At 43.5% G+C, this 27,708-nt stretch overlaps 1 protein-coding gene and 1 long non-coding RNA gene across 4 annotated transcripts; one reads left to right on the top strand and one right to left on the bottom strand.

The window, feature by feature from the left end:
- On the top strand, positions 1-7,712 carry si:dkey-24p1.1 (uncharacterized protein LOC556718 homolog). 2 transcript variants are annotated; one of them, XM_049740690.2, is made up of 19 exons: positions 1-226; positions 332-651; positions 731-922; positions 1,024-2,300; positions 2,586-2,657; positions 3,160-3,561; positions 3,769-4,032; positions 4,111-4,371; positions 4,629-4,895; positions 4,964-5,248; positions 5,316-5,603; positions 5,684-5,950; positions 6,027-6,299; positions 6,383-6,652; positions 6,758-6,799; positions 6,885-6,954; positions 7,112-7,222; positions 7,308-7,338; positions 7,455-7,712. In XM_049740690.2, exons 5-19 carry the CDS (start codon positions 2,609-2,611, stop codon positions 7,569-7,571), a joined length of 2,997 nt encoding a protein of 998 aa, XP_049596647.1. In that variant the 5' UTR covers positions 1-226; positions 332-651; positions 731-922; positions 1,024-2,300; positions 2,586-2,608; the 3' UTR covers positions 7,572-7,712. The 2 variants fall into 2 exon arrangements, with proteins under 2 accessions (XP_049596647.1, XP_049596648.1); XM_049740691.2 differs by having other exon boundaries at positions 7,130-7,222.
- On the bottom strand, positions 6,096-27,626 carry LOC125981139 (uncharacterized). Of its 2 annotated transcripts, none has more exons than XR_007485831.1 (5): positions 27,490-27,626; positions 27,210-27,365; positions 26,838-26,929; positions 6,523-6,666; positions 6,096-6,240 (listed from the first exon to the last, which is right to left on the bottom strand). It is a non-coding gene; the product is annotated as an uncharacterized lncRNA (long non-coding RNA). The 2 variants fall into 2 exon arrangements; XR_007485832.2 differs by having other exon boundaries at positions 27,210-27,406; positions 27,490-27,619.
- Positions 27,627-27,708: the final 82 nt, after the last annotated feature.

Genomic DNA, 27,708 nt, shown 5'->3' on the forward strand with positions numbered 1-27,708 from the left:
CCGAGTTATACACACACGACTTTAAAATCCTTGAAATCCTAAAAGCAGTTTGAAATACTTATTAGAAACCATAAGCTGAGTTTTGTTAAGAGTATTAGGAAAATGGCAGGTGATGTCATTACCCAGAATGCCTTGCGAGATGCAACTTAGTATATCGTGGCAGGGACCGCACCCAAGATGTTACTCTGCGGCTCGGACCCCTCACAAGTGTGACCTACGAGGAAAGGTGAGTGTGTGGACTTTTATTTCTTCATTACAACTTTTTTGGGGGTCTGCTTTTGCATTTTAAGTACACACGTGATGTGACTTTAATTTTCTTGTACATTTTCAGACAGCCACCACGCCAGCAGGCTTGACGTTCCCCATTTGGATTTTGACCTCATCAGATTTCTTTTTTTTTGGACATCATGGCTGGGGTTTCAGTGACGCTGGACAAGGCGGTGCAGTTGTGCAGGCTTGGGCTCAGCTTCCTGTGCACATTGGGCTTCTTTGCCGTCACGGTCTCCACCGACTTGGTTCGGATGTGCATTCCCCCTCCAATCGACTGTGAAATGTTCAAATTGACCTTGGGCATGTGGAAACAATGTGCCTGGGACGTCAACAATTCCGACTTTTATGTTTGTAGCAGATTAGTCCATCGTCGGAAAACCTGTAAAAACAAACATTAACTAGAAAAAACATTTACAATTATTTTGAATGTTCTTTGCTCACTGGCATTTCTGCTGTGCAGTTTACCACTACTGGGTTCGTGGACTGATGGTGACGGGTACCATCTCGAGCCTGCTCACCTTGGTGCTGGAAGCCTTTCTCGTCCTCTTGGTGCTCAGCGCCTGTTTCAGACAGCGCTGCTGTCTGGGCACCTTCTTGCAGGCACACAAGAACAAGTGTGTGTTTGTCGGAAGAGTCCTCAAGTTCCTCGCTGGTAAGCCTCCCTAAAGCAAACTCAATCTTCAGAATATCAAATGAAACTAAATGCTACATCTACAGTGATGTCATTTTAATACATTTGTTGTTTGTGCTCAGGAGCGTGTGGGCTGACTGCTCTGGTGTGGTACCTCACTCGCGTACACCGGGATGAATCCGTGATTGAGTACGGAGCCAGTCTGGTGCTCGGCTGCGTCAGCGTGGGCGTGACACTCCTGTCTGTCGTCTTCTTCACCTTGGTTGATGACTGCGCCGAGCGTCGCACACCTCGGGACGAGGGCACCGACTACGATCCTAACTTGAAGGAGCCCACACAGGTGGTTCATCTCCCGCTTCCCATGTTGGCCTTGCCTGGGCCTGATGAGGTCACAGTTCATCTGTGATTTTCCTGAAAGTCTCCTGAAATGGGTAGTAACACAAAAATGATGAATCAATTTATGTTTTCTAACTTTAAATTGCAGAAATATTGAGAATTGCCCTGCTATAGCTACAACTAAAAAAGAGATGTTGAATTATTTGTGAAGGTTCATGCTGTCTGATATGTTAGATGGACATAATGTAAGGTACAATTTGACAATTTGTTAGCTCTGCTTGCTGAACATCCCCAAACCTTTTTATTGATTGTATGAGCACTTGTTTTGATTTTCCATAATAAAGTTTTTCACAAAGAAAATGTGCCGCTGGTCTCGTCAGAAACAAGTAAATAAAAATGACAAGAGTGACATTTACTGGCCAAATTGGAACTTTTTTTTTTTTTTTTACAACTGATACATTTGCTTTTCAAGGAGGAAGTCAAATTGTATTTGTAATAATTGCTTCTGTGCAGCCCAAGTAGTCCAAACACATGGTTCTGATTCATGTTTAGTTTGTAGATTATAAACTAAAAAAGGCAAAATACACCTGTTTTTATCCATTTTAGAGCAAAAATGAGATTTATTAGCAAGCAAGTGATGGAGGGACCTCCAACAAAAAACAGACTGTGCACCTAAAATGATTGTTAATGTATGCTAACACACACACACACACGTAAAAAAACTAAATACTACTACTACAACATATAATTAATAATAATATTAATAATAATAATAATAAACCCCTTTGTGCACATAAAAGATGAAATACAACTGCAAGCAGCACAAAAAAAAAAAAATTCAAGTAAAGAAGAAGAAAAAATAGCTTCAAGGCTTTATCTGGCTATGACCAGTTAGGGTCTAAATGGACGTCTTGCCCATTGTTTTGATGTTGCTGTAATAAAGCTTTTTGTCTTGACACATGCGCTTTTATGTCGAGGATAAAAGAGTGAATTTGGATCTTACTGAACGTATGTCACCAATTACACACGCAGAAGCATGCAGTGAAGATTCCACAACCTATTTGTAAGTGATGACTATTAATCATCATATCTTTGGTTTTGTTTAGGTGTTTTTTGTTGGATAACCATGTTTAGTGCAATCTTTTTATGAATCCATGTTTGGTTTGATTATTAAATGTCATGTCTTTGTAGTGTATTCAGTGGAATATAGGATTTCAAAAAAATGTTTGTACAAAATTGCATCTTTGGAACCAGGATTTGTAATATTGATATCATTTTCAGGCATCCTCTTAAGACTTAAATTTGTCTGTTTCCGTTTGGTATGATGAGAAATGTGTATATCTTTCAGATTAGTGTTGGTGCAGTTGCAGAATGGAGCAATGCGGATTGATTTTCCTTCTCCTGTTATCTTTTTTGGCAGGTAGTCTTCTTTATCGCTCTCAATAGTATTTTCTATGTACCACATAAATATTTTGCTGGTGTGTGAGCATATATACTAAAATGTGCATTAACAATGATTTGTGCAAATCATCATTTGTGCTTATATATATATATATATATATATATATATATATATATATATATATATATATATATATATATATATATATATATATATATATATATATATATATATATATATATATATATATATACATATATATATATATATATATAATCTGATGATGATTATATATATATATATATATATAATCTGATGATGATGATTATATATATATATATATATATATATATATATATATATATATATATATATATATATATATATAAATATATATATATATATGTATGTATGTATACACACACACATACTTTATATAAATTCGCTTGATGTCAGCACAAATGATGATAAAAATATTTAATATGGCTTACTAAACTTAATTGTGCGTCTTCCGCCACAGCTTTTCAATGTTTGAACAGCCACTTTGAAGTGATCACCCAAAGCGCGTCCATTAAAAAGGGCTCCTGCATTGAACTGACGCTACGGTGTAAGGACGAGCTCCCTGGGCATCCGACCAACTGGATTTGGATGAAAGACTCAAATTGGAACACCCTGCAGAACAACTTCACTGGCACTGTCATTCTGAGCTCCAACACCAAAATGTGGCCCGTCCACTCGCACTTTGATGGCCGTGTCAAAAGTCCAGGCTCACTGCCTATGCAGTGGCAAGTCGGAACTTCATGGGTGGTCTTGATATGCAACCTCACCATACCTGACAGTGGCAAATACAGTTTTATGTATGAGCTCACCAAGGATGAGGCGTTATCATGGACAGAAGCTTCTGCTGTTGTCAAAGTCATAGGCAAGTCATTCAAACAGACGCCATCTGGCTTTGGCTCACCCAAGTTGCCATTTCATTTAACATACACTTCAAGTTCCAGCACAGTAATTTCAACACAGGTTGCTATTAAAAAAAAACAAGACAAAACATTCTGTGACTTGGGTTCCATGCCTCTATAAATGTGATGTCCGCATCAAACGTTTCCATTGAGAGCATTTCTCTTTGCAGAAAATCCCTGCCCAATCCGGTTTCCTAAACTGCCCACCATGCAAGAGGAAGCAGAACTGAAAGTGTGGTGCTTCACTACCAAAGGATGTTCCATACAATTTCTGGATGACGATCTGTCGAACAAGTTGATGGAGCAGGATTTTGCCCATATGGGTGTGGCAACGCTTATGGGTGATTGGAAGAATGATGGCAGAGAGGTTGGGTGCCAGGCACGTGGCAATACCGACAAGTATCTGAGGACGTACCGGACTGTCAATGTCAATTGTAAGAACTTCATCTACAAAGTTGTAATGGAAGACAAGGCAGCCTTATTTATCTTATTTGTCCAATTCCCCATTTCAGACAGCCCCAAAATCATTCATGTGCAATTGCCTCAAGGCGTCAAATACTTCCAAGAAGGCGACGACATGAATCTGTTCTGCACTGCTAACGGAAATCCCGACCCCACGTTTGAGTGGTTTAAAGATAACGACTCGGAGTTGCTGGCCGAGGGGGGGCAGTTGACTGTCCAGTCCGTCAGGCCCAAGGACAACGGGAAGTATAAGTGCGTTGCCAAAAATGACCACGGAGAAGCCTCGAAGACTATTGACGTCGACATCAAATGTGAGTCCACTGATGCATAGTTCACATACAGCAGGGTCTGACATTAACAGTGCCCTCTGGTGGCTCCATGTTGGTATTACATTTTGCTTTGAAACTAAGTCATCAGGGAATTTTTGGAATCAATTGGCTGCACTTTGGGGGGAATTAAATATTTAGCACATCCTACTTTAACTTTTTCATTCTACTTTTTGTGTCACCTCTCTAATCCTGAAAACATCCATCGGTCCACTCCACACCTAACGCAAACGACTTTCCAGACCCTCCGTCACTTGACATCGAGATCCAACCTTCTCGGACTACGTTCACTCTGGGCGAGGTCATGACCCTGTTTTGCGAGGTGAAGAGTGGAAACCCCCAGCCCGATCACTTCGCCTGGTACAAAGATGACCAACTGGTGGCGTCTCAGCAAAATTATACGGTGTCGGCGGTGCGCCACGAGCACATGGGGCGCTACACCTGCGTGGCCTTCAACACGGACTTCAAGAACTTGAAAGCGACGGCCGAGCGTCTCATCGACGTGGAATGTGAGTCCGGGCGCCTCGGCGGGCCGTCACGTGTCCGTTATGCATCTCCTGTCTAAATCTCATCGCAGACATCCCGAGGAAAACCAGCCTAATCATCTTCGGCTCCACCACCATGGTCAAAGTGGGCACATCGGCCCTGCTACTGTGCTCCGCCGACGCCAACCCCAAGCCCAACGAGTACGTCTGGTCGCTCAGCCAAGACGGGATCTCGTGGGATCTTTTGGCCCAACACACCGAGGAACATCTGCTGCTGCGCGAGGTGTCGCCGAGCCAGCCCCCCTGCTACAAATGCCACGCCGTCAACAAATTCGGCGCCGGCGAAGATAGCAAACCGCTGTGCATCCAAATCATATGTGAGTCACCAAGCACATTTTCAGACTTTTTTTTCCTAAATTGTTTCTCATCTCTATTTCATCCAAGTCCGTCCGACAAACCTGCTGCTGTCCATGGCAGACAAGGTCCCTGAAAACCAGCAGGTCTCCGTGCGCTGCTCGGTGGAAAGCTTGCCGCTCGCCACACTTAGTTTGAGCAGGACGGCCGCTGACCAATCGTCCATGCAGTTTGTCGCCACCAAACTCAGCACGGAGGCACAAAACAACACTCTGTCCTACAATTTCACGGCCACCTGGGCAGACAGCGGCGTTTACGTCTGTGAGGCCGCCAACAGCTTAGGAAGTGAAATTACACACAAGACCCTGGAAGTCACATGTAGGTCATCGTGTCGGCAGTAAACAAGAACCTAGTGCAGTGAAAAATGAAATATTTTCATTTGCTTATATCTCGGCCAGATTCTCCCAAAAATGTGGCGGTCAAAGCGAGTCCGTCCTTGGCGGTCATGATAAACCAAACATTGACTCTGCAGTGTGTGGCCGACGCCAACCCGCCCATTGAATCGGTGATATGGTGGAAGGCGGGCTCCGTCTACCGAAATGTGACCGAGACACCAACCTTGACGCTGACGTTCGTCACGCTCGCCGACGCCGGCGACTACGCTTGCACGGCCGTCAACGAACTGGGCCCGGCCAAATCACCCCCAGTAAAGGTCGAAGTCGACGGTGAGTTCAATGTTGACGTTATTGAATAAAATGCATATCAACATTTGAATAATTCAAATGACATACTTTTCTCAAGACGGTCCGTCCGAGCCGGTGCTGTCCATGGCCACCCGTGTGACAGAAGGCGAGCCGGTGTCCATCTTCTGCTCAGTGGAAAGCGAGCCGTTCTCCATCCTCACCCTGACCAGGGTGTCCAACGACTTGCCGTCCTTGTGCGCCAGTTCCCGTGTCCAAAACAACACGCTGTCCCACACATTCACAGCCACTTGGGAAGATGGCGGCGTTTACACCTGCGAGGCCGACAATGGATTCAGAAGACGAAGCTCGCAAAGGACTTTGCAAGTCTCATGTAAGTCTTTGCTGTCATTCAAACTTTCTTGTGGAAAAATGTGATTTTAAAAATGAGTGACGTGAAAAAAAAAAATATATCAGATGCTCCCAAAGAGGTGGCGGTGAGAGCACAGCCTTCTCTGATGGTGACAGAAGAAAACATGTTGACGCTACAGTGCAACGCCCTCTCGTCCCCACCCGTCCACTCTGTGATGTGGTGGAAGGGGAACGGCTCGAGTTACCAAAACGTGTCTCGCGGTCACACTTTGATCATGATGTCCGTCACGCTCGCCGACGCCGGCTTGTACGGCTGCACGGCCACCAACGAGCTGGGGTCGGCCAGGTCGCCTTCAGTGGAGGTCGAAGTCCACCGTGAGTTTCAAGCGCTAAAAAGGAACCCAAAAAAAAAACAATTGTATGAATATAGCAACATCATTCATTTTAATGTATTTTCTTTTTCAATTCATTATTTTGTAGACATTCTCAAAATCGCAGAGGCAGCAGCGACATTCGACGTGGGTGCGTCAATTTGCGTCTTCAAAGTTGATTTGATTCCATACACTTGCATCTTTTCAATCAAACCAATCTGTTAATGTGCCCGCAGCTTGGTTCCTGGAGTTCATCGTCCCTCCTATTTGCGCGCTCATTGTCCTGGTGCTTATTGTCTTCTTCAGGTATTTTTTTTTTAATCCCCATAAATGTTTATATTATTCCCAACGGAGGCGACCCTAACCCGAAGGCCGCTTCCGAAACCACCTTAATGCAACACTAGACAGCTCAACCGCTACAATGCTAACATTAGCCTGTATGTCCACCCCCTGTCCACATCAGTGTGTCATACGTACGCAGGAAGCGAAGTGCGCAGGAACGAAAAAACCGGGAAGCACAGTTGTCCAACATTGTTGCTGAGGAGCAGATGGGCGAGTTGGGCACTGATAACCCGTGAGATGCCTCCCTCCCTCCCTCCCTACTCTAGATTGCTGGATATCAGACATTGCCTAACTTTGTATATTTTCCCCAAATTCAGTTTCACCATGTGTAACATGACCCCCGGAAAGGTGAGTCATTCACCTTCCAGAGGTTTGCATAAAAAAGTTAAAAGAAAACTTCGTGCACACACCATCAGATGAAAAAAGAAAAGTGTTTGAAAGCACTATTTTTTCACTTCTTCTAGGTGAGAAGAAAAAGCATCAGCCAAGAAGGCTTCACTCAGCTTCAGCTTCAGCTGAAGACCAGGCGGCCGCACAATTGGGCTGATGGTGAAAGCGACGACGGCCCTTGCTTTCTCTAACTGCACTGTCCTGTCCAATGTGATTTCAATACCTTAAACTTGTAAAAAAGTTCACGCCAGTTGCTGACGATGTTTTATGGAGAGATGTTTGTATTCTCGTCCAATGTTGTAATAAAGAATGCAAAGGATTAAATGATTAAATTAGACTTGTTGCAAATGTTGACCTGGTTGAGCCTATGCTCCCAAAAAAAAAAAAAATCACATGTCCAACCATTTCATCCAACACAAAAGTAATCTTAATTATAATATCTTCTAATGCAATGCAGAGGACCCCCCCCCCCCCCCCCAAAAAAAAAAGAAATCCCAAAATACATTATAGTCATGATTGAATATTGGTGATGCGTTTGAGGATGCGGATGACTTAGTGTACTATGTCATTTTAACCAACAGGGAGCGCAATAGTCAAACTTATTCCCTCATCCTCCGAGATGAGGATGAGGAGATAGAGTGAGAGAAATAGAGTGAGGGCTAGATAGAGAGATAGATATAGATAGAGATAGATAGAGATAGATAGAAATAGATAGATAGAAATAGATAAATAGATAAATAGAAATAGAGATAGACAGAGATAGATAGAGATAGATAGAGATAGATAGAGATAGATAGAAAGATAGAAACAGAGAAACAGAGATAGAAACAGAGATAGAAAGATGGAAAGAAGACTACACTTCCATGTGGAAATGGATTTAAAGTTGGTGCACCCCATGTGCCGGGACGCCTTCTCCTTTTACCAGCGCCGGGGGGTCTTAAATCCCACCATTTCCCTCCATGTCGTCAGCACGGTTACAATCCCGTCCTCATTTGCATAATATTCCCATTCCCTTGCCGCCTCACTCTCCCCGCATCAGACAAAGTGCGACGAGAATCATCGTGGGATATGACCCGCTTACTTCCGCCCAACTTATTCCCCAATCTTAAGATGTATTGAGAGTCACACAGGCCGTGTGACGCCGTCCGTGTGTGTTTACACGGCCCACCGCCTTGAATGGTTGACCGCAATGATCTATAGCATGTCTTAGTCGACACGCGCGCAACAATGATGTATTTACATAAAAGCCGGCGAGCCGATAAAATCATCGGCGCTGCAATGTCAGCGCGCCGCTGAGGGAGGGCTTAAAAGCTAATGTCGCTAACGTGGCTTCAAAGCTGCCTTCGGTTTAAGTATTAAGCTTTAACTCTTGTAGTAAAAAAAATGCATGAACTTAAAAATATTTAAGAAAAAGATTGTAGGTGAACAGATGGGAGTGAAAGCATTATTTCCATCTTTTTTTTCTAATACCTGGTTAGGCCACATTTCAAAACGGGTACGGAGAAAAAGTTTCATAAGAGAGACTACAGGCAATAAACTAAGTGACAAAGACAAATTGCATGTCTTGACTGCAAAGGAGATATATTTCTTCCTACAAGAGACTGAGGGCTCCTGCAGCCAACTGGAGACTATGGAGTATAATTTTGGGTAGCTTCCAGAGCTGTGCTAATACTATTATTTTTATTCTACCACAAATGTGAGAATAAGCATTTTAGATAATGAGGAGTTGGATGAGGCAAATGTTATCCAAGAGGAGATTAAGGGCTATTGTAACAAAATGGAAGCTACAGAATATAACACTGCATCTTCCAGACCAAAAGTAAGCTAAGCTAATATTAGCCTGTATCGACTTCAGAGAAGACAAATGCTATCCAAGAGGAGATTAAGGGCATCTGGTATAGGAGGTCGTTTACATAGTTGCCTGGGCGAGGTCGGCATTCTATCGAGTTTCTCACCCATCGATGATCACTCGTCAATCAAAAGCGGACACGTTCCGGCATAATATACGCGAGGGCCGCCACAAATTATTTACGAGCTGGAGATTGAACGAGCTCCGTCGGGTGCCGCCAGGGCCCGTTTTGCGCCATCCCTTATTGCAAAAGAGACGCTTCCAGACGTTGCCTCGGGCCAACAAATATCAAGCAGCACTCATCCAAATGACTTGCATTCAACTCTTTTCTTTTTCTTTTCACGAGGGAGGGAGGGAGGGAGAGAGGGAAGGGGGAATCTGACGATTAGACACGCTCCTTTCCAAGACATTTGGATGAGCAGATGTCTGAGGAGAAAGGGAGGGAAAAAAACAGGGCAAAGTTATTTTATAGTCATTTGGCACTTGTTTTTGCTGACACTTTGAGAAAAAGCTCCCGTAAAAATGTACATCTGCAGTAACAAGAGTCCTAAGTGTGACTTTACAACGCACACACACAGACACGCACACGCTTGCAGTGTTGGTTGCATATTGCCGCTGTGCCAGCCAAGTCATCCTTTTGATTTGTGGTTACTTTCTGCGTCACAACTTATCTCTATGTGTGTGTATATGTGTGTGTGTGTGTGTGTCACATCGCTCGCCTCTCTCCAACCGTGTCGGCCATTAGTATTAATTAACATTGCTAGCTGTCGGGCGTCGCCGCAGAAGTCGCTTGGAAAATATGCCACAAAAGAAAAATAATTCTTCCAAAATTGGGGAAAAGTAAAGCAGGTTAGCACTAAAAGTTTGAACTTTAATTTTTAACTTTAACTTGGGAAAAAAAGTCTCATAAGTGATTTTTTTTTTTAAAATGCAAAAAAAAAAATGCCTTAAAAGTCAGGAAGTGAAGTATGAAAAATATGCCATAAAAATATCTGCGTTGTTATGCACAAGACATAATAAGCAAGATGTGAGCGCTCAATTTAGCAATAAGCTCACAGATGTTTCTTCCACGCATCCAAATTGCGGCGCAGCTTGCGGGACGAGATGCGTACATTTAATGTGCTCAATTAACGCTTTCACGAGGACCCCATGTTAGCTGGAAAACGTGCGTGCGTGTGTGTGTGTGTGTAAGGGGTACCTGCAAGTAAATGTGTTGTTTTTAATTGTGTTTCACGCAGTATGCGCTTAATGAAGTCGTCTCATTAAAGCTTTATTAATGGCCACAAATATGTGCATTGTTTACCCACGCCGCATGACAACTATGATGCGCGTCGCTATGGCAACAGACTCATCAAACACCCAATTCCATAGCGGGTCAAGCTGTTGGTGATACACCCCCCAAAAATTTGCTGTACATCCGGAAGGTCACCCACTAAATCCTGGAAAGCTTGTTACCGCTGCGGTTCTACCTGACATGTTGGCAAGCATTTATTGACCCGCATCGCATCGATTGGAGCCGATGATGTCATATCAATATTGTTTACACACACACACGTGCACACGCATGAGCAAGGCTGACAGATCTTGACGCTCCATCGGTCTGCAACGCTTTTTTAAAGAGGCCAATCGACTTTTCTTTGAGTGCTCAAGGAGCGTGCAAGCTCTAAATAGCGGTGTCTCCTATTGTTTCTTTTTTTTTGTTATTTATAGAAATATTTTCCAGATAAGATTAGCGCTAATGGACTAGCGTGGCGAGGGGAGTTACTCAACGACCCGGGACGATCATTACTCATGTGCCTCGCTTTGCTATTTCTCAATTAGAGAGGCTGACAGACGGCTAGAAACGGGAGAGACAAAAGCTTCCGCGTCCCTATTGGCCATTTTTTGGAGAAGTCAAACTCCTGCAGCTCAGTGAAGATTGAGTGCGCTATTGTTTCGACTAGTGTCGTCAAATAGACGAGTCTCTCAGTCCCGGCGTGAACTTGTGTCTCTCCTTTGGGTTGTCTCATACTTATCTAGCACAAGATGTGTAAAAAAAAAAAGCCCAATTACGAATTGATGTGTATAGCTGTCAATGGCAGTGAATGATTTAAAAGTTGAAAATTTTTACGTTGACCGTACGAGTGCCTGGGAATATTCGGCGACGGTGGGAAAAAGGCGGGCATCAAGTGAACCTCCCATTCCCAAATTCCCCAAAAAACAAGATAGGTCGCCTTTAACCAATCCAACCCAGATCTTTCGTCCACGTGCGAATTTGTGTGTGCCTGAGCAATATTCCCACAGGGGTGTGCATTTGTGCAATTGCGCGCATTCTCCTTTTACGCCTTTCAGCGCTCTCGCCGGCGTCCGAAAAGTTGCGTGACCTTGCCAGTCAGCAAGGCAGTCAGCCGCGGCGCTAGGGCTCCATGCGTGCGCGGATGTGTGCGCGTGCGAGCGTACTGCTAATGTGTACACGAGTTCTTCTCTCCCATCTTGTCGCTTTGATTTTACTTTGGCGGCAAACACTTCAGCCCCTCCAGAGATGCCATGATGAGCATTTGATTGAGGTTCGAGTTTACACACACACTCGCACACACACGCACACAGCTAATAAAGCTCCCTGGGTGACAGCCGACTACACGATCTCACTTTCAAACGTATTTAATTAAACCTGGAAGAATGTACAATACTTTTATAGTCTTTTACTTGGCAAGTGGTTGGATAATAATTATAGAAACGAAAAAAATAAAGAAAAAAAACGTTTAATTTAAAGATGCCCTGCGGCAAAGGTGCTATTCCTTGTGTTGTAATTATCCAGGTGACAGTTTAGTTGTTATGAAAAGAAAGTGTTAAAAAAATTTATTATACATTACATATTTAAATAAATACTATATTCATGCAAACAAAAGTGTCTCTTCTTCAGAAGACGAAATAAATCACAGTTTTACTATGTTGCCCATTTTTCTTTCATCCTTCACTCTATAGCGTGTCAGTTTGGTTCATGAGCCATAATGGAATTAGCGTATGTAAATGCAAATGGAGGCTTCCTATAGAATCCAAAAGATGGGACTCAAATATTTCTCACAGCTTTAATAAGCCGACTTTGTGGCCATTGTGCAGGGCTGCCGTGTTTTTATACCTTTCGCCTTCGGTACGTCGAGGTAGAATTTAAGACTTGGAGTGGGTGTGGCGGAGGGGGTTGTTGTCTGAAGAGGAAGTAATAGATGGACGGGAGGGGGATGACAAAACGATCCGAGAGAGCCCCGGCGCTGACACGAAACCGCCGCCTGAGTCGGGGCTTTCTCAAGGACTTTTTGGTGATTCACCGTTTGAGTCGGGCCTGCAGGGAGTTTTTCCGGGAGAGGCTGAGAGGCAGGCGGGGAGCTGTTCAACTGAGATGAACTGAAGTGAGAGGGGAAAAGGGGATTTTTTTTTTTTTTATTTGAAAGGGGGGGGGAGAAGAAGAGGAGATGGATTGGTGTGTGATACGGAGCAACAAAAGGTGACACATTTGCAGATTAGCCCCCTAAAAATAGCAAGCCGGAGCTTTTCATTTAAGTCGGTGAAGAGAAAACCGTCAGATATTTAATGACACTGCGTGCCAAAATGTTTTGTTGTCCCGACAGAGCACTTTGGTTTTTCCGGAGTTTTTTTTACAATCAAGCGGAATTCGACTCGTCCACTACCAATGACTGCTTTAGACGTCAAAGATTCACGGCACAGCTCCCGTCTAGACCACATCGGCAGGGAAGCGGGTTTAAAAAAGATTTGCTCAGGTTGGCGATTCCTGGACAGTTTTCTTAACTCCCCCTAATTCAATCCAACGGCAAATTTAACACACAAATGCAATCAGCTTTTTTTAAGACCTCAGGGAGAAAGTGACTTTGCGCCACCTGTCGTCATAAAAAAAAAAAGTCTTTGGGAAGTGGCAACGCAAAGACTGAGCGAGAAAAGTTTGAACAGCGCGCGCGGAATGCGAAATAGCCGCGTTAATCATTTATGACCGACGGAATTTCATGTGAAATCGATGAAGTGTCAGTTTCGGAGTTTTTTTTTTTTTTTTTCCAGCCTCTGCTTAAGTCAGCAGCGGCTTAGGCTGATAACGACGGGCGAGCCGAGGGCCACCGGCTACTTAGCCTCTGCGCATGTGTGTGCGTGCTGACACATGCTTGCCTGCAATTGCAAAAATGACACGCTGTGTGCATGTTTGGCTGGAGCGTGCACGTATGTGCCGGCATATCAATTGCCCGTTAAAGCCGAGGTGATGCAGGCAAAAGTGTGAAAAGACCGTATTGCTGCTGAATTGCAAACAAAAAATACAATTAATGCCACTCTTGATTATTTCAATAATCGGTTAATCGGATTTTTTTTTAAATGTTGTCTTTTTCAACCCTTTTTTTCAAACTGAATGCCCAAATATGATTTTTTTTGCTGACACGCTAGCCCTCTTTTAACGGTTTCCATCTAAGCTAGCTAGCTATGGGTTTAAATAAAAAGAGCAAGAAAAGGAAATGTTTGTTTGGATGAGAAAATTGTTCTCTGAATGAAAGCGCGCCGCCTCCTCATTCCGGGAAGTACCCGAGGCAACAAAGAGGCGAGTAAAAGCAACAATCATTTTGCGGGCGAAGACCAAGAGGTCAGCTCCTCCTCAAGTCGTAATGGCGCTAAGCACATTAAATTGCTTTTAGATGATTTAAACATTTTCCTCTCCTTATGCGGTTTCCCGGACAATCACTTGATTGCTTGCTAAACACTTGCAAATCTTGTTTATTTTCCGTTCAGATTCATTTCAAAGCCCCACGTCTGCTCATCCTCTGGGGAGTCATTCATTTTATTATCAAGTCTAAATTAACATTTGTGGCCCTTAATAAATTGATGGAGTGATTCATCAAATATGAATATTGTTAATGTGTGCATGTTTTGGCCTAATAAAGCGCGCGCCAACGTGCTATGTCTGACTCCGCAGCAATTAATTGGCATGCGGCAGTAAAAAGTGCACTTCTACTTGATATTCTTTACAGTGGCAGAAATTCCTCTCTTTGATGCCAAGATGTTCCAAGGCGGGATTATTGATTGCCGTTAACTCCATGTGAGGAGGAGTTATGCATGAATAAATAATGCTTTTAAGTTTCTAAAAGTAGTTTCACCTGGTGTATCAAAAGATAAATATGATGGATTTTTCTTTTCATATTTGTAAAAATAGACCCAACATGTCTGCTGGTCAAATTTCCGCAAGGAACAGGAATTGCGGCACACATTACACACCCTGTTTCTTGTCATGCTGAAATTAGCCTGCCGAATGAACCAATGGCGAAAACGGCTTTTGTTACCCATTTTGATGAGTTGGAGGTAGCAGCATTAAGCTAGTAGGGGCATCCTTAAGATATTTTGAATGTAATTTTGTTGTTATTGACCTGATGTGCCTTCCCAAAAAGTTCAAGTTTGTACTTTTAGAGTGTTATTTTTGTTAGTGTAAACTGAATCGTTGTTTCTTTGTTACTTGAAAATAGATCCGGTGAGTCTGCGGCTGTTATGTAAATCGGCCATCTTGTTACGGCAGAGTGGTGCGGAAGCGCACAAGGACTGCAAAAAAGGCAGGTAACAAAAGATTCACTTGGTTGTTCAATTTCACACTTGATGGGTGGGCACCCAACTATTTTTGTACAAGATATTAAAAAGTCAATTTTCTAAAATATGTCCCCTGGCTCTCGTCCTCTCGCAGGCGCGTTACGGCCGGATGCGCGTTTCTACTTGCGGAAGCCGAGCTCGGAGTGTGGAGGAAAAACCAAGTGGCCGTAGAGACATTAAAAGCATGTCAACTTGGGGAGGAAGCGCTTCGTACATTTGATGGCTTTGGGGGGGCACTAATACCCCCGTCTTCCACCGGCACGATAAAGTCACTGAGCAATCAAGTGCTGCTAATCAGAAGCTAACGCTATTAGCTAGTCTGTGAATTCAACAAAACTCCTTAACCTTTGATTTTAACCAACTTACTGTTTTATTTTTTTACAATGTAGGCATTCACTCCAGTTGATACAAACTATACAAACAATTAAAGAAAAACGTAGTCATAATCACGGTTTTCATCCAAGGGAATATTCCAGCTTGGGGGAGAAATAAAAATGATGACGGTGACACCAACAACCTCAGAAGAGCGTCGTCGTCGTCTACCGGCACGGCACTTAAAATGCATCATAAACGTAATCCATCTGGCCGGAGGCCCGCTAATAACTTTATTGATACCCCTCGGTTGCCGTTTGCGGTGTCGAGACTCAAATGAAGCGTGTCGAGTCTTTTCTTTGTTTTTAAAGAGAAGCGACCTTGACGCTGTGGAAGAGTAGAAAGTGAGGCGGGTTAAAAAGTTATTGATTTTGGGAAGAATACATGTTTGTTTGTGGAAAATGATGCAATCAATATTAATCAGTTGTCAATTGAAGAGATAAATTATGATTATTTTTTGGAATTAATGCTCCGCCGCGGACGACAAATGGTCGATTCTCTTGGCTTTTTCCCGTTGTTTCTTGAAGGTCCTCGGGCCCCCCGGTGCATTTCTCGTGGCTTTTGAGTGACGGCTAATCGATGATTGCAATTGTCTTAAGCGTAAGATAAAGTGAAGCCTGCAGGTGATGTGAATTTGCGAACGCATTTGCCGTCTCGTGACTACGTTTGACTTTTCGGTTTGCCGCTCGTATCCTGTGGCTCATCAGCACACTGTACAACACTTGCGGGAGAATTTACAACACGTTGCGCGGCAAATTGACGGCAGCGGGCAATCACGCTGGCCGAGCCGCGCGTTGAATGGTGATGCTTTGAGCTGCAAGCCTCTGAATGAGAAGCACCACTTAGAACATCAATACATGCAAACTGGATACACCGGCCTCCATACCAATCAGAGACGATTAGCAAATTAATCAACTATTTTGATGATTAAATCATTTAGAGATTCCATCTGAATGTTTTATTTACATACAGACACAAAAAAAAAAAAAGGTCACAATTTTGACTCAACTATAGACGTCAAAACTCTATTTCTCAACGTCTTCCACCCAGGCTGGGGTTTGTTTGCAATATCTTCACGATTAAATGTCTGTTACATTCCCGGTATTAAAATCAAGCCGTGAAAATGCACAGTCTGTGCAAGTACGCAGCCCGAAACCTGACGGCGCATTCTAAATGAGTTTACTTGTGAAGATTATTTAAATCTCAGCATTTTGCAAAAGTGAAAACACGCAGCCACGGAGACGTAGCGCCACTCGACAAGCAATCCACCGGTTTAAAATGAAACCGGTTGTTATTTTATACTTTCAATTAATACAAGCGCCCTCTAATGCGTTGTGTCAGTTCGATGAAGGTAGCCGGAATTGTTTTTTGTTCTCATTTCTAGTGCTCATTTATTCTGCTGCTATTCGTTTTCCGTTGTTGATTGTAAGGCGACGCTTTTCAAATAAACCGCAAGTATTTCCTTTATTCCCGCACCTTTGCCATCAGTCACTATCAGGGCGCCCCCCACGGGCTTGGGGGGAGGGGGGGGGGGTAAGGCTCTTATTGGATCTGCGTGTGTGTTTGCGGTTATTGACACCAGCATGAGGACAGAACCAGCCTGAGGTTAAAAGAGGATGGAACATTTTCATTTCTTGGGCCATAGCTCTTAGGGAAGAGAACGGCAGCAGCGCTAAAACGACAAAATGACAGACCGTGCACGGCCAAATCCGGGATTAAAAAGCTTCTCATTGGTCGCAAATGCAATGGAAGCATGTGGGGGAGACATTTTGGCCAGTGAGAAAGATTTTATTTGTATATTCCGCAGTGGTCTCCCTTTCTCTGGCTCAGCATGTCCAACGTTAATGAGACAAACAGGGTCAACCTTTTAAGTACTTAGTGTCCACATCATTAGATCGGAGCGCACCAAAGCGATACGTCGGATCAAAAATGATGCTTGTTATAACTACATTTTTGTTTTACCACTCATGGTGGCGAAGGGGACCTCGTGTTTTCATTTTAGGCGCATAACAAGTGCTTATTCGAGGCAGGGCATTATTATTTTAAATATTATTTACTTTACAAATGTTTAAAAGGTTTCTAAACAAGTCAAAAAAATTCTTACATATATGTTTGCAATGTTGAAAAAATATGTCTAATTTTTTTAATTTAATAAATATATAATGAATTGTATGCAACATATATTTCTATATCGACTATAGGGGGGTGGCGAGTGTATCAACTGTAAGGGGACTTGGGGGCGGGGGTCTTGCTCTTGTCCATGTTATCCGTTCCATCAGTAGAGATAAATCTGGCTTTCCTGACCTAGCTGCCTCCGGGCTTTGAAAAAAAAAATCCAAAAGAACATGAAAAGAGTGGAAAAGAAAAGGACACAATCCAGCAGAGAAAGGTAAAAGATACTCAAAGGCTCAGCGTGTATTTAGAAGCACTGCACAGAAGTGGACTCAGATAGCTGGATGAGGAGGAGGAGGAGGAGTTGTCGAAATGGAGGAAGAAGGAGATAGGAGGAAGCGGCCGCCTGTTGACCTTCGCAGGACAAGCGAGGGACCAACGACGGGAATTTATGCGCGCTCTCACTTTGTCTTATTGGTTTAGCCAAGCTTATTTGTGTGCGCCATTTGTATGCACCTCTGAGCTTGAAGGTGAAGATGGAGGGATTCCCCTTTCTCTTCTTCCACTTCCCACCCGCCTCTTTACTCCACCTGCGGTTCACAGCAATTATCGTGCGAGCCGAATCTTCTCAACGGAGCATGTTGTGGCTTAAAAAGGTGACGGTTATGAAAGAGGGACTTTATTTGTCTCTCTGGAGCTGTAACCAAACCGCACGCCCCCTAGTGGTACCGAATAACTACTTTCCCCATTACAGTCGTCATTTTAACGGATTGGTCGCGCGACTCACGATGTCGGGGACATAAATATTCAACGCAAGGAAAACAAGTTTTTTTTGCCACACGCCGTCTTTCCACAAAGTCTTGTTTGCATCCGTAGTGGCGTATGATATACGAGGGGAAATGCGAGAAAGCTGAGCTTGCAGTCTGGCTTCACGGGGAAACATCTGCATCCATCCCACCATTTGTCCCCCTGGTCATGAAAGCCAGCAGCACAGAAGTCATTCCAGGAGCTCAGAAGGAGGAGAGAGGAATTATCACCAGCACAGACTGATGGCTTCAGATGTCTGGCCATGAGGACAGTGGAAGATTTAATATGCGGCCACTGACCAAAAAAAAAAAAATGGAGGAAGAGCAATTAGATTTTTTTTTTAAAGCTTCTAGTCCACATGAAAATGAGGACACCGAGTTTAACGGGCGATTTGTGTGGGTCATTATTCAACCCGACAGGGTGAAACCGGACACCCAAAAGCAGCGTAGTGCTTCACAAAAAGGATCACGAAACAACAACCCCACAATAAAATTGCCCCAAAAGAATGTCGGAACCCCCAAAATCAACAAAAGTGCAGTAAAGCTGTCAACACTGATTAATGATTCCCAAAGCTGCTTTTCATTTTGTCAATCAATACGGCAATCATGCAATCGCGGCATCCACAATGAAATGATTCTCGTGCAAAATCTCAGAAAATCCAAGTTACAGTTGGCAATGGCGAGTATGAGGTGGACCTCGCTTCTGCCGCTATAGAAGACGCTTGTATGGATTGTGCAGTAAAAGTTAGCATTAATAATGCAGCGGTTCACCTAGCAGCCAGCATGCTAGCTCAAGAACATTCCAGTGGCGCCTTAGCGGGACCAAGACCGATCTCCAGGCCACCTGTTTGGTTATCTTGGTCTCAGGTGGACAATCTTGGCCTTGTCTCAGTCTTGGTTGGTGTGATCTTGACAACAACACTGAAAATGGGATTTTACTTTTTGTTCAAGGTACGCTTGACCTCTTGGTCGAGCTCTGTCAGGTGGCCCAGAGGGCAACTCCAAAACATCCCTAGAGGTCTCGCTACATCCCCATTAATTCTCTCGGACATTTCATCTTACAAGAAGCATCTGGAAGGCGCCAAAGATGAACATTAAAAGAAAAAAAACAGGCATGGCACACGTATGAACAAGGTTGGTGTGCTCTCTGCTCTGTGCTCGTCCTTGGGCAATATCATCACAGAGCAGATCAATAGAGACATCACTTAGAATGGATGGAGAGAGACACTGAGAAATGTACAGGATGAGAAGAGAAGAGGGGATTGTAGCAAAAAGATGGGAGGGGGAGAGGCTGGAATAATGGATGGAGCGCAGGAGCGTAGCATTAGCGCTAACGCGGGGAGAAGAGTAGCGCAGAGGGAGAGTGGCCAGAAATGCCGACGAAAGCGTTTGAAGCAAAGAAGTTGAAAAGGAAGCAAAGCGACAAGGGGAGCGAGAAGATGGGGAGGCGACGGAGGTGAATGGGGGGGGGGTCAGAGGAGAAAAGGGATGAGTAAGAGCAAACGAGCGGGAAAAGACGGAACGCGGGGTCAGGAGGGACGGATTCGCTAAGTGCGCTAAATGAACGTGATTCCAGAAGCGAGACGGGGGGACGGACGGATTAAAAGTAGAAATGGAGGCAAAAGGTTCAAATGTGAATTTGGGTGCCAAAGGACAAAAGAAGATGAGTAAAGCCGCTGATTAAGCCAGACAATAGCTGAGCCGGCAAAATAGATTTGCGGCGCCGACGCCGCTCGTCGGGGACGCCCATCTCCGCCGGGACGACGACTTAAGCGGGCAGAAATGTTACGCAATCAAAAAGAGGAATCGCCCAAACGAGAGAACCGCGACCGTGACACCGGGATGAACTTCAGAAAGTCACACGGCGGGAAAGCCAAAGGGCCCCGCCGCGCTTCGTGGTTACTTTGAAGATGAGAGCAGAAGGAAGACTGCAGTCCATCTTGGCCCGGCCCGGAAGATGCCTTGTCGGCCTGTCAGCGCTTTTATTAGCGGCTCCCATGTTAATGCATTAACAAACGGCCTACGAGGGGGAAAGCGGCTGATTAGATCTGAATCCATCAAAGAAGACAAAGATGAGCCTCCATTAGCCTCTTAAAGTAGCGCTCATTACCAGACAGCTGGCCCGCGTGGACTCGGCTCGGTACCGTCTTCCGCTGCCGTTACTTTTCCCAGGCAGCCCATCGCGACTGATATCTAATCCATGTGATACATTGGCAACATATAGTGCCGTGGCGCCTGTGACGCCGCCGCTAAAGGCTGCTATCGTCGCGGCTAACATTAAGCCAGGGACACATTAACCCGCAGAACTCATGTAGATATACCGCGGCGCCGCCGGAACGATCCGGTCCAGGAGTATTTCACCTCCATCACTGCTCAGTGGGTATTTTGGAGAGTCCGGGAAGAACTTCAGTGTGGCGCTAATCGTTGTAAATTAGCAATAAATGGTATTCAGCCGCGCACCCGCAAGGCATGAAATTAAAACACACTCAAGCACGTGTTTTTTTTACGTATTGATTTAAATTTCCACCTGCTGTAGCGTGACTTTTAGCTGCAGTTAAGTAGCGAGAAAAGAAAAAAAAAAAAAAGATGGAAAGGGCAAATATTGCTGATCAAAGATGGGGATGATGAAACGAGCCGCCGATGACATGAAATGAAGCAGCTTGGAAAAAAAGGACAGAAGAAAAGCAAGTCAGCCTGACTTCAACTTGGCCACTTTTTCGGACTTTTTTTTACTTCGCTGGCGGCAAGATTTTGTCTTTTGACCTCAAGCTAATCGTTTGAAAATCATTGCGATGGCAGGCTGGCTCGCTTATTTTAATGCCCCATTTTATTAGCCAGCCTGGACAACTTTAGTTGTGTTCCAGCTTGCTTAGCATATCACCATCTTCAGATTTTTTGGGTTGATTTCAATTCCTTATGGAATATTGATTTCAAATTCTTTTCTGCAAATAATCCTCTACCGCCACTTCTGAATACTGCAGGATTTTTTTGTCCAAGTCTCTGTCAGCACTTTGCTTGACTGTTTCCCGACCGGGAAAGGAAATCCAAGAAATTATAATGCTCTTTTTTTATGGCCTCATTTACTTCTGGGCTCCACCTGCTCTTTCAGAACCAATTTACGCACTTCTTTAATGTGCTGCCGGGTTCACTCGCCACTCACAATTGTTATGGGCCGCTGTCATTTTCCGAATGATGCCCGCTAGAAATACGTTGGACAGTTTTGCCATCGAGAATCGGAGATAATGAACCGTTTAGTTACTCGTACAATCGCCGCCGCCGTATTTGCCATTTTGTTTATGCTAGCTCGGGACTGAATAATTCATCCCGTCTACCTGCCATGCTGCATGAATAATAAAGCCCTTCGTCAGTGTCAAAAATCGGGAACCACCAAGGGGGTTGGGGGATTTCCGGCCGCCAGTAAAATGGAGTTGGTGGCAAAGCGAGGCTGAATTGAAGTCAACAGCGCCAATGTCACTTTTTTGCACACAAACAAATTGCCGAGTCGACAAGGAGCTTAGTTTCCCGAGCATGACACAAAGCTCCCTTTGATCCGCGGCTTGTGAGCATTTTGCTTTTTCAACTGTTTTTCTTGCCATGTCAAAAAAAAAAAATGAATGAAAGAATTAAAGCCGCTAGCTTGCGGCCTCTTTTTCCAGGCTAATCGTCTTTATTGACTAACACGCCGCAAATTTCCGGACAGTATTTATTTTGCTGGCTTGTTATAAACGGTACAAAAGAGGAAATATTTATGAAAGTGTGTAATCCAAATGCGCAACTATGTAAACAAAGCATTAAATGTCCTCTTGGGCGTTAGCTTCATGCTACGCTGGTAGCTAAATGTTCCAATCATGACGTGACCTGCCTCCACCTTGCACGTCTCCCGGGGAGGTGAGCGAGAGGACGTACATGTTCAAACACTTTCCATCCCCGTGTTGAAATGAGAAAAAAAAACTGTCTTCTAAACGTGATCAGACACTCAAGAATGTCGGCGCTAATCAGCGGCGCTATTTTGTCATCTTGATTTCTTTTAAAGCTCACCTTGAAAGCCATAATGGTTTTGTGAGCTCAATCATGAAAATGCTAATGTTTTTTTTTTCCTCTAGGAAAAATTAAATAAATAATATAAAGAATATAAAATTTGGTTGCCATGTTGATGAATAAAACAAAACTTTGCTAACCCCAGTCCATCATGAAAATTCAGATGCTCAAATCATGATTTCACCACACACACACAATCAAATATTAACGTCAAACTTTAAAAAATACATTCCGAAACACTAACGTTGCCTTAACATTACTTTGCATCGTTTTAATATTTCATCCTGGTGTTCAATTGTTAACATCATTTTTGGGTGAAATAATTCACTGCTAAAAAGCATTTCTTTGTCGTGATCGTCTGAGTGTGTTTGGATTGCGCTGCCATGAAATTTAGGAATGTGCTGATGTTTTATTGACGGGAACAAGGCTTACGTACTTTTAAAAAAAAAAACACACAAAAGCACGAGGCCGGTCGATGCTCGTCAGGTAGCGCAAGCTAACAAGAAAAGTCTCGCTTCTAATAAAACAAGACAGACAGCTTTGAATCACATCATCAATAAATGCCAAAAGAAGAAATCATTTTAAAAAATGACGATTGCCGTTGATTGCCTCCATTGTTAATATGAAATAAACTTAACAATGGGATAAAGATTAAGGCCAAAAGTCTTTAACATTATATTTCAAAAAGTCACCTTCATAGTTCATTCGTTTATAGCAGTTTGAAATGACATCTTTTGTGGGTAGAGCTTCATTAATTTTTTTTTTTCCACAAAAAAAAAAACTGTCTTCACTAACGACTGTGCAACCTTGAGTGCTCAACACTTATGCAACATTTTGAATTGTTTTCTTATATTACTACTGCATCGTACAATTTTACATTTGTTATAATGACAACAAAGGCGATTCTGCAATTTTGAGATGTCGACGCATACAGTCATCGTAAAAGAAAACAAGTCTGAAGTTTGACAGAACTATGGATTGCCCTCCCCCCCAACTGCTGCTGCCTCCAGATAAATCCGCCTGCACGGACGAGTGTCTTTGTACATCAGCGGGAGCAGAGCATGAAAGCAACAGCAGCAAGTCAAGTCATGTTGTTAATTTGTCTCAACACTAAAGACACAGCAAGCAGCCGCGACAAAACTCCGACACCCCCCCCGCCCTAAAAACACCCAAAGCTCTTCCGGCTCTTTGCCCTTTTGTGAACCGGCTCTCACCCGCCCGTGACCTTTTGCGGCACCCTCCTCCCCATGTGCCATCTTGGAGTCTTCCTTTGCCTTGTCTTGTTAACGAGGGTTTCGCTCAAATGCGATACGAGTGGCTTTTTGCCACCGAGGTCTGCGCTGACAGATTACTCCGGCTTACGTTTGACACACGGGCACATATAGAGCGCGGGAGATGTTGTTGACTCGCCCCCTGGCTGGAGCTTTGTGTTCTTTAAGTTGCAAAGTTGCATGTTTTCGGTGTACGGGCTAGCAAAAATCAGACGATTTTTGAAGAAATTGCGTATGAAGGCTGAAATGCTGAAAAAAAAAAATTGAAACGTACATTGATGTGGTATGACATTGAGAAATTGAATGAAATGTACAAAAAAGTATTTGAGTGTGTCGCTGGCCGTTTGGAATGAATAGGAACATTTTGATTATGATTAATTAAGCTTGTCAAACAAGTGTCAGTAACAAACTGCCAGAGGTCAAAGGTGATGATTGAACAGGAGAAAGCTTGGCACACATACACACACACAACAACAACCCCGCTAATACAGATCAAGAGCTCCTTTAATTGGCTGCTTAATCCTATTCTTTTTATTAATCCCGTACACAATCCAAACAAGTCCTCAGGCTAAGCATAGCAAGCGAGGCAACAGTAATACATCCGTGCAGAAGGGACACCTGTGTACAGTTAAGTACAACCTTTATTCCAGGACGGTCCAAGGCCGCCGTGTCCCAGCGGCGGCGCTAGCAATCACACTTGAGAGCGCTAATAAGCGTCCTCCTTGACAGCCGTGGGCTGCTGAATTCAATAGCGTCCAATGACGGTTCTCCGGAGTCCACTTTATAACCATTCAGAAAGTATTCACACTGCTTAGCTTTTTCCATATTTTTAAATTAGTTTCATTCTAATATAGTCCCAAAAAAAAAAAAGAAATGTGACATAGAAGGTTGTTATTGGACATTTAATGACGCCTAACACACTTCATATCCATGCAAGGGGGAAAAAAAATAAATGCAAGCGAGTCACCTTGCCTCAAAACAAAAATGATAAGCGCAATTATTGTTTTCTCTCGAGTTCTGCTGGTTATTAAATGTCATTTTCGCAACTCGCCGTACCGTTGCGCCTCGTTAATCCGCAGCTCCTCGTGCGTCGGAGAAAACGATTTTGGGTTTCTTCGGGAAAGACAAATACAAAGACACGCCGAAGTCATTTTGGCAAAGTTAACCGAAACGGACACCAAGCGTCACGTCGGTTTTAGGCACTCGACTTTGAGGCGTACGTACGATTTTTACTGAAAACGAATTAATTCCACTCCGATTGTGTTGTCTTCAAGTTGTTACTTTGCCAACTTCCAACTTCACCTCTAAAACTGCAGGTATCATTTAACTCAGCACATTTAATGATGCTCAGCATTGTTTCTGGACTCGGATCTTAATTTGTGTAGCATGGACCGTTTAAAAAAAAAAAAAAAAGTTTCAAGGCAAAGAAGCTGAAGTTTGCAGTTTGAGAGGTTTACATAGATTGGACATAAGATGTTCAGCGGTTCAATAATGAAGGGAGGCATGTGGAAGCTAGTTTTCCTGCAGCTTCTAATAGCCAATGATGGGATTTTTTTTATTCTGAGTTTACATTGTAGTGTTACCTTTTGACCTCCTATTGAGATCAAAGTCCAAAATCATCACAAATGACAGAACTAGCGCGGCCAGCCAGCTAGCTAGCTAGCATGATACGCTGTCTTAGCAAATGGGACTAAAACGCACAAAAGTCCTCAAAGAGGATCCAAACCAAAGTTGCTAGTTTCCATAAAAGCTGCTCGATGTCAGTTTGAGAATTTAAAATGGCCCGGCAGGAAGCTAGCAAGACGCTAACGTAGCAGTCTACCTGAAAGTTCACGGAAAAGGCAAACACCCATTGCTAATCCTGGCTGAAAAGAAGTGCTAGCAGCAGGCGTTTTGGGTCCTATTTTAAATTTTACAAGCTTCGAAGGTGTTCTGACATTTGGAATCGCTCACACAAACCTTTTGAACGGCACATTTGACATTTTGTGCTACAGCAACCTAACGTGGCACCAAGGCAAACCTGGCAATAAACTCAAAATACACTGTCATATTTCACCATACGGCACAGAACTTATATTTATAATTTTACACGCCTATATTATCTCGCTTCAACAAGTTTTGCGTGTGCGTCTGTTTGTGTTTGCGGGGAGCCATTCAAGATTAATGCTGCTGCTTTTGCTCTCCACGCACAAAAGCTCTTCTGTTAGTTTTTCACCTTTTTCTGCACACGGAGCAAGAAGAAAAAAAAAAAAAACACATTTTGCCACAACTGTCTTAGATTTGTCACTAAAGTGGGCCGCTATCACACACACGCAGAGTCGCCCATCAGGCTGTGAAATGACTTCGTAGGTGTGCGACTGTGCCTGAGTGTGTGTGTGGGTACTTGCAGGTTGTAAGAGGCCACGGGGTGAGGCAAACAATATCACTTGAAGCGTCGCTGTTGGAGACAAGCTCCGAATGATCAGGCAACACACACACACACACACGGAGAGAAAAAGAGGCAAGGGTCGAATGTTCAGATGAGAAATTAACGCCTCTGGTCAAAAAGCTAATTTTAATCTACTATAATCCAGAATTTGATAAGGATCTAATGGAAAAATTACCTAAAAGTATTTATTTATTTAGGTTCATTTTTATTTTAGAATAACATTTAGTATGTTTAATTAATTTAACTAAATATATGTGAAAAATTTAAATATAATAAGCCATATTGTTGCCTGTGGGAAACATCCATTCCTCATGAACATAAATAATCTATGAATAAGTAAAGGAAAGAAAAGAACCTAGGTAGACATGAAAATCTGTAGATGGGAAGTCATGCATAAAGAAACGTACGCAGATGAAAGCCTGACATTCTTAGGTGAACCTCCCAAGAATCGCCAGCAGCTGTGTGCACACTTCAAATTCCACTTTCATGACTTGGAAGGACACACACATGCACACGCACACGCATAGCCGGCCAGCGCTATCCCCGGCCCAAATTAGCATGCGTACACTCCACCTCAGCTTTATTGCAACTGGCGCTGAAGGAAAAAGACGCCCAGTAGCGAAGTGGGAATATAAATCTCAGCAAAATATTTTGGCACGCCAACGGGCGGCCCATCAGCATTACGGCGGCCAGCCTGGCAGCGTGGCCTGCAAGTGCTTAAACGTTGGCTCTTATCTCGCAAAGGAGAGCCCAGTTCAATTGCAACGCTTTATTTTCTCCAAGAAAATACACTCTTAACTCTCCTGAGGATGGAGGCTTGCAAAAAATGCTAAATATCAACGCAAGCTTGGCTGGCAGCAAGTGAGCAAAGGTTAAAAACAAAAAAAGACATGCTACAATGCTAGTCTGACTTCTTCGTGGAGCAATGCCAAACATGGACCAAAACAGAAAGATAAATGAGGTGATCGACTTACTCGATGACCCGATTTGAGCGGTCACGCCGGCGCCGGTGGCCAACTTCTTTCTTGACAGGATCTGATTGGCTGAATTCTTTTACCGTGACATGCTAAGAAAAAAGAAAAACATTTCATTTTAGAATTGAGACGTGTGAAGATTCAACATTTATTTAGTTATTTTCTTATTTGACTTCTAAATACGATATAAGGTCAAAAGGTTGCTTTAGGTTAAACTACCAATACTGTGCTTACACCTTTGACTCACTCGAGCCCGTTTCAAGATCAATTTTCAAGCTTTTATAGATTTGTTCTTCAACACTGCTCAGCAATCAATTTTCTAAAATTGTAAGAATTATGAAAACATAGCATGTTTTTTACATGCAACTGTACCTCAACGATCAACTGGAGCTGAAACATCTGAGCCAGGGGTGAGCAATTCCACTCCTCAGGGTCAGTCGGCCATGTTTTAGGTCTCCCCCGGTTCAACACAGCTGCTTCAAATGATCAGCAAGCTATGAAGAAACTGGATCATTTCAACCAGGTGGGCTATTGAAAACATGGCGGACCAGATTTGGTGACCCTGAGATCTTCAAGGAGACACTTATTTTTTCCATTTGTTTTGTTTACTCTAAAATGACAGCAACAAATAATTCCTGGAAACTTGACTTACGAGTGAAATAGGTTGGCGAGATATGAAGACGTGCTTCCATTTCCGTCCAAAAAGGAGGCTGCGTGGGGTTGTGAATGAACAAAACCGCTCTGTTACCCGCCGAATTTGCCATTAAGATTCAACAAGAAGCAGTCTCCGTGAGAGGTTACATTATGGCGGGCGGGAGGACGCGCGCACGCACACTTCCACACATGCGCGCGCACGCACGCACGCACGCAC

This window comes from Syngnathus scovelli, chromosome 14 (genome assembly GCF_024217435.2).
Source record: "Syngnathus scovelli strain Florida chromosome 14, RoL_Ssco_1.2, whole genome shotgun sequence".
Classification (NCBI taxonomy): Eukaryota; Metazoa; Chordata; class Actinopteri; order Syngnathiformes; family Syngnathidae; genus Syngnathus; species Syngnathus scovelli.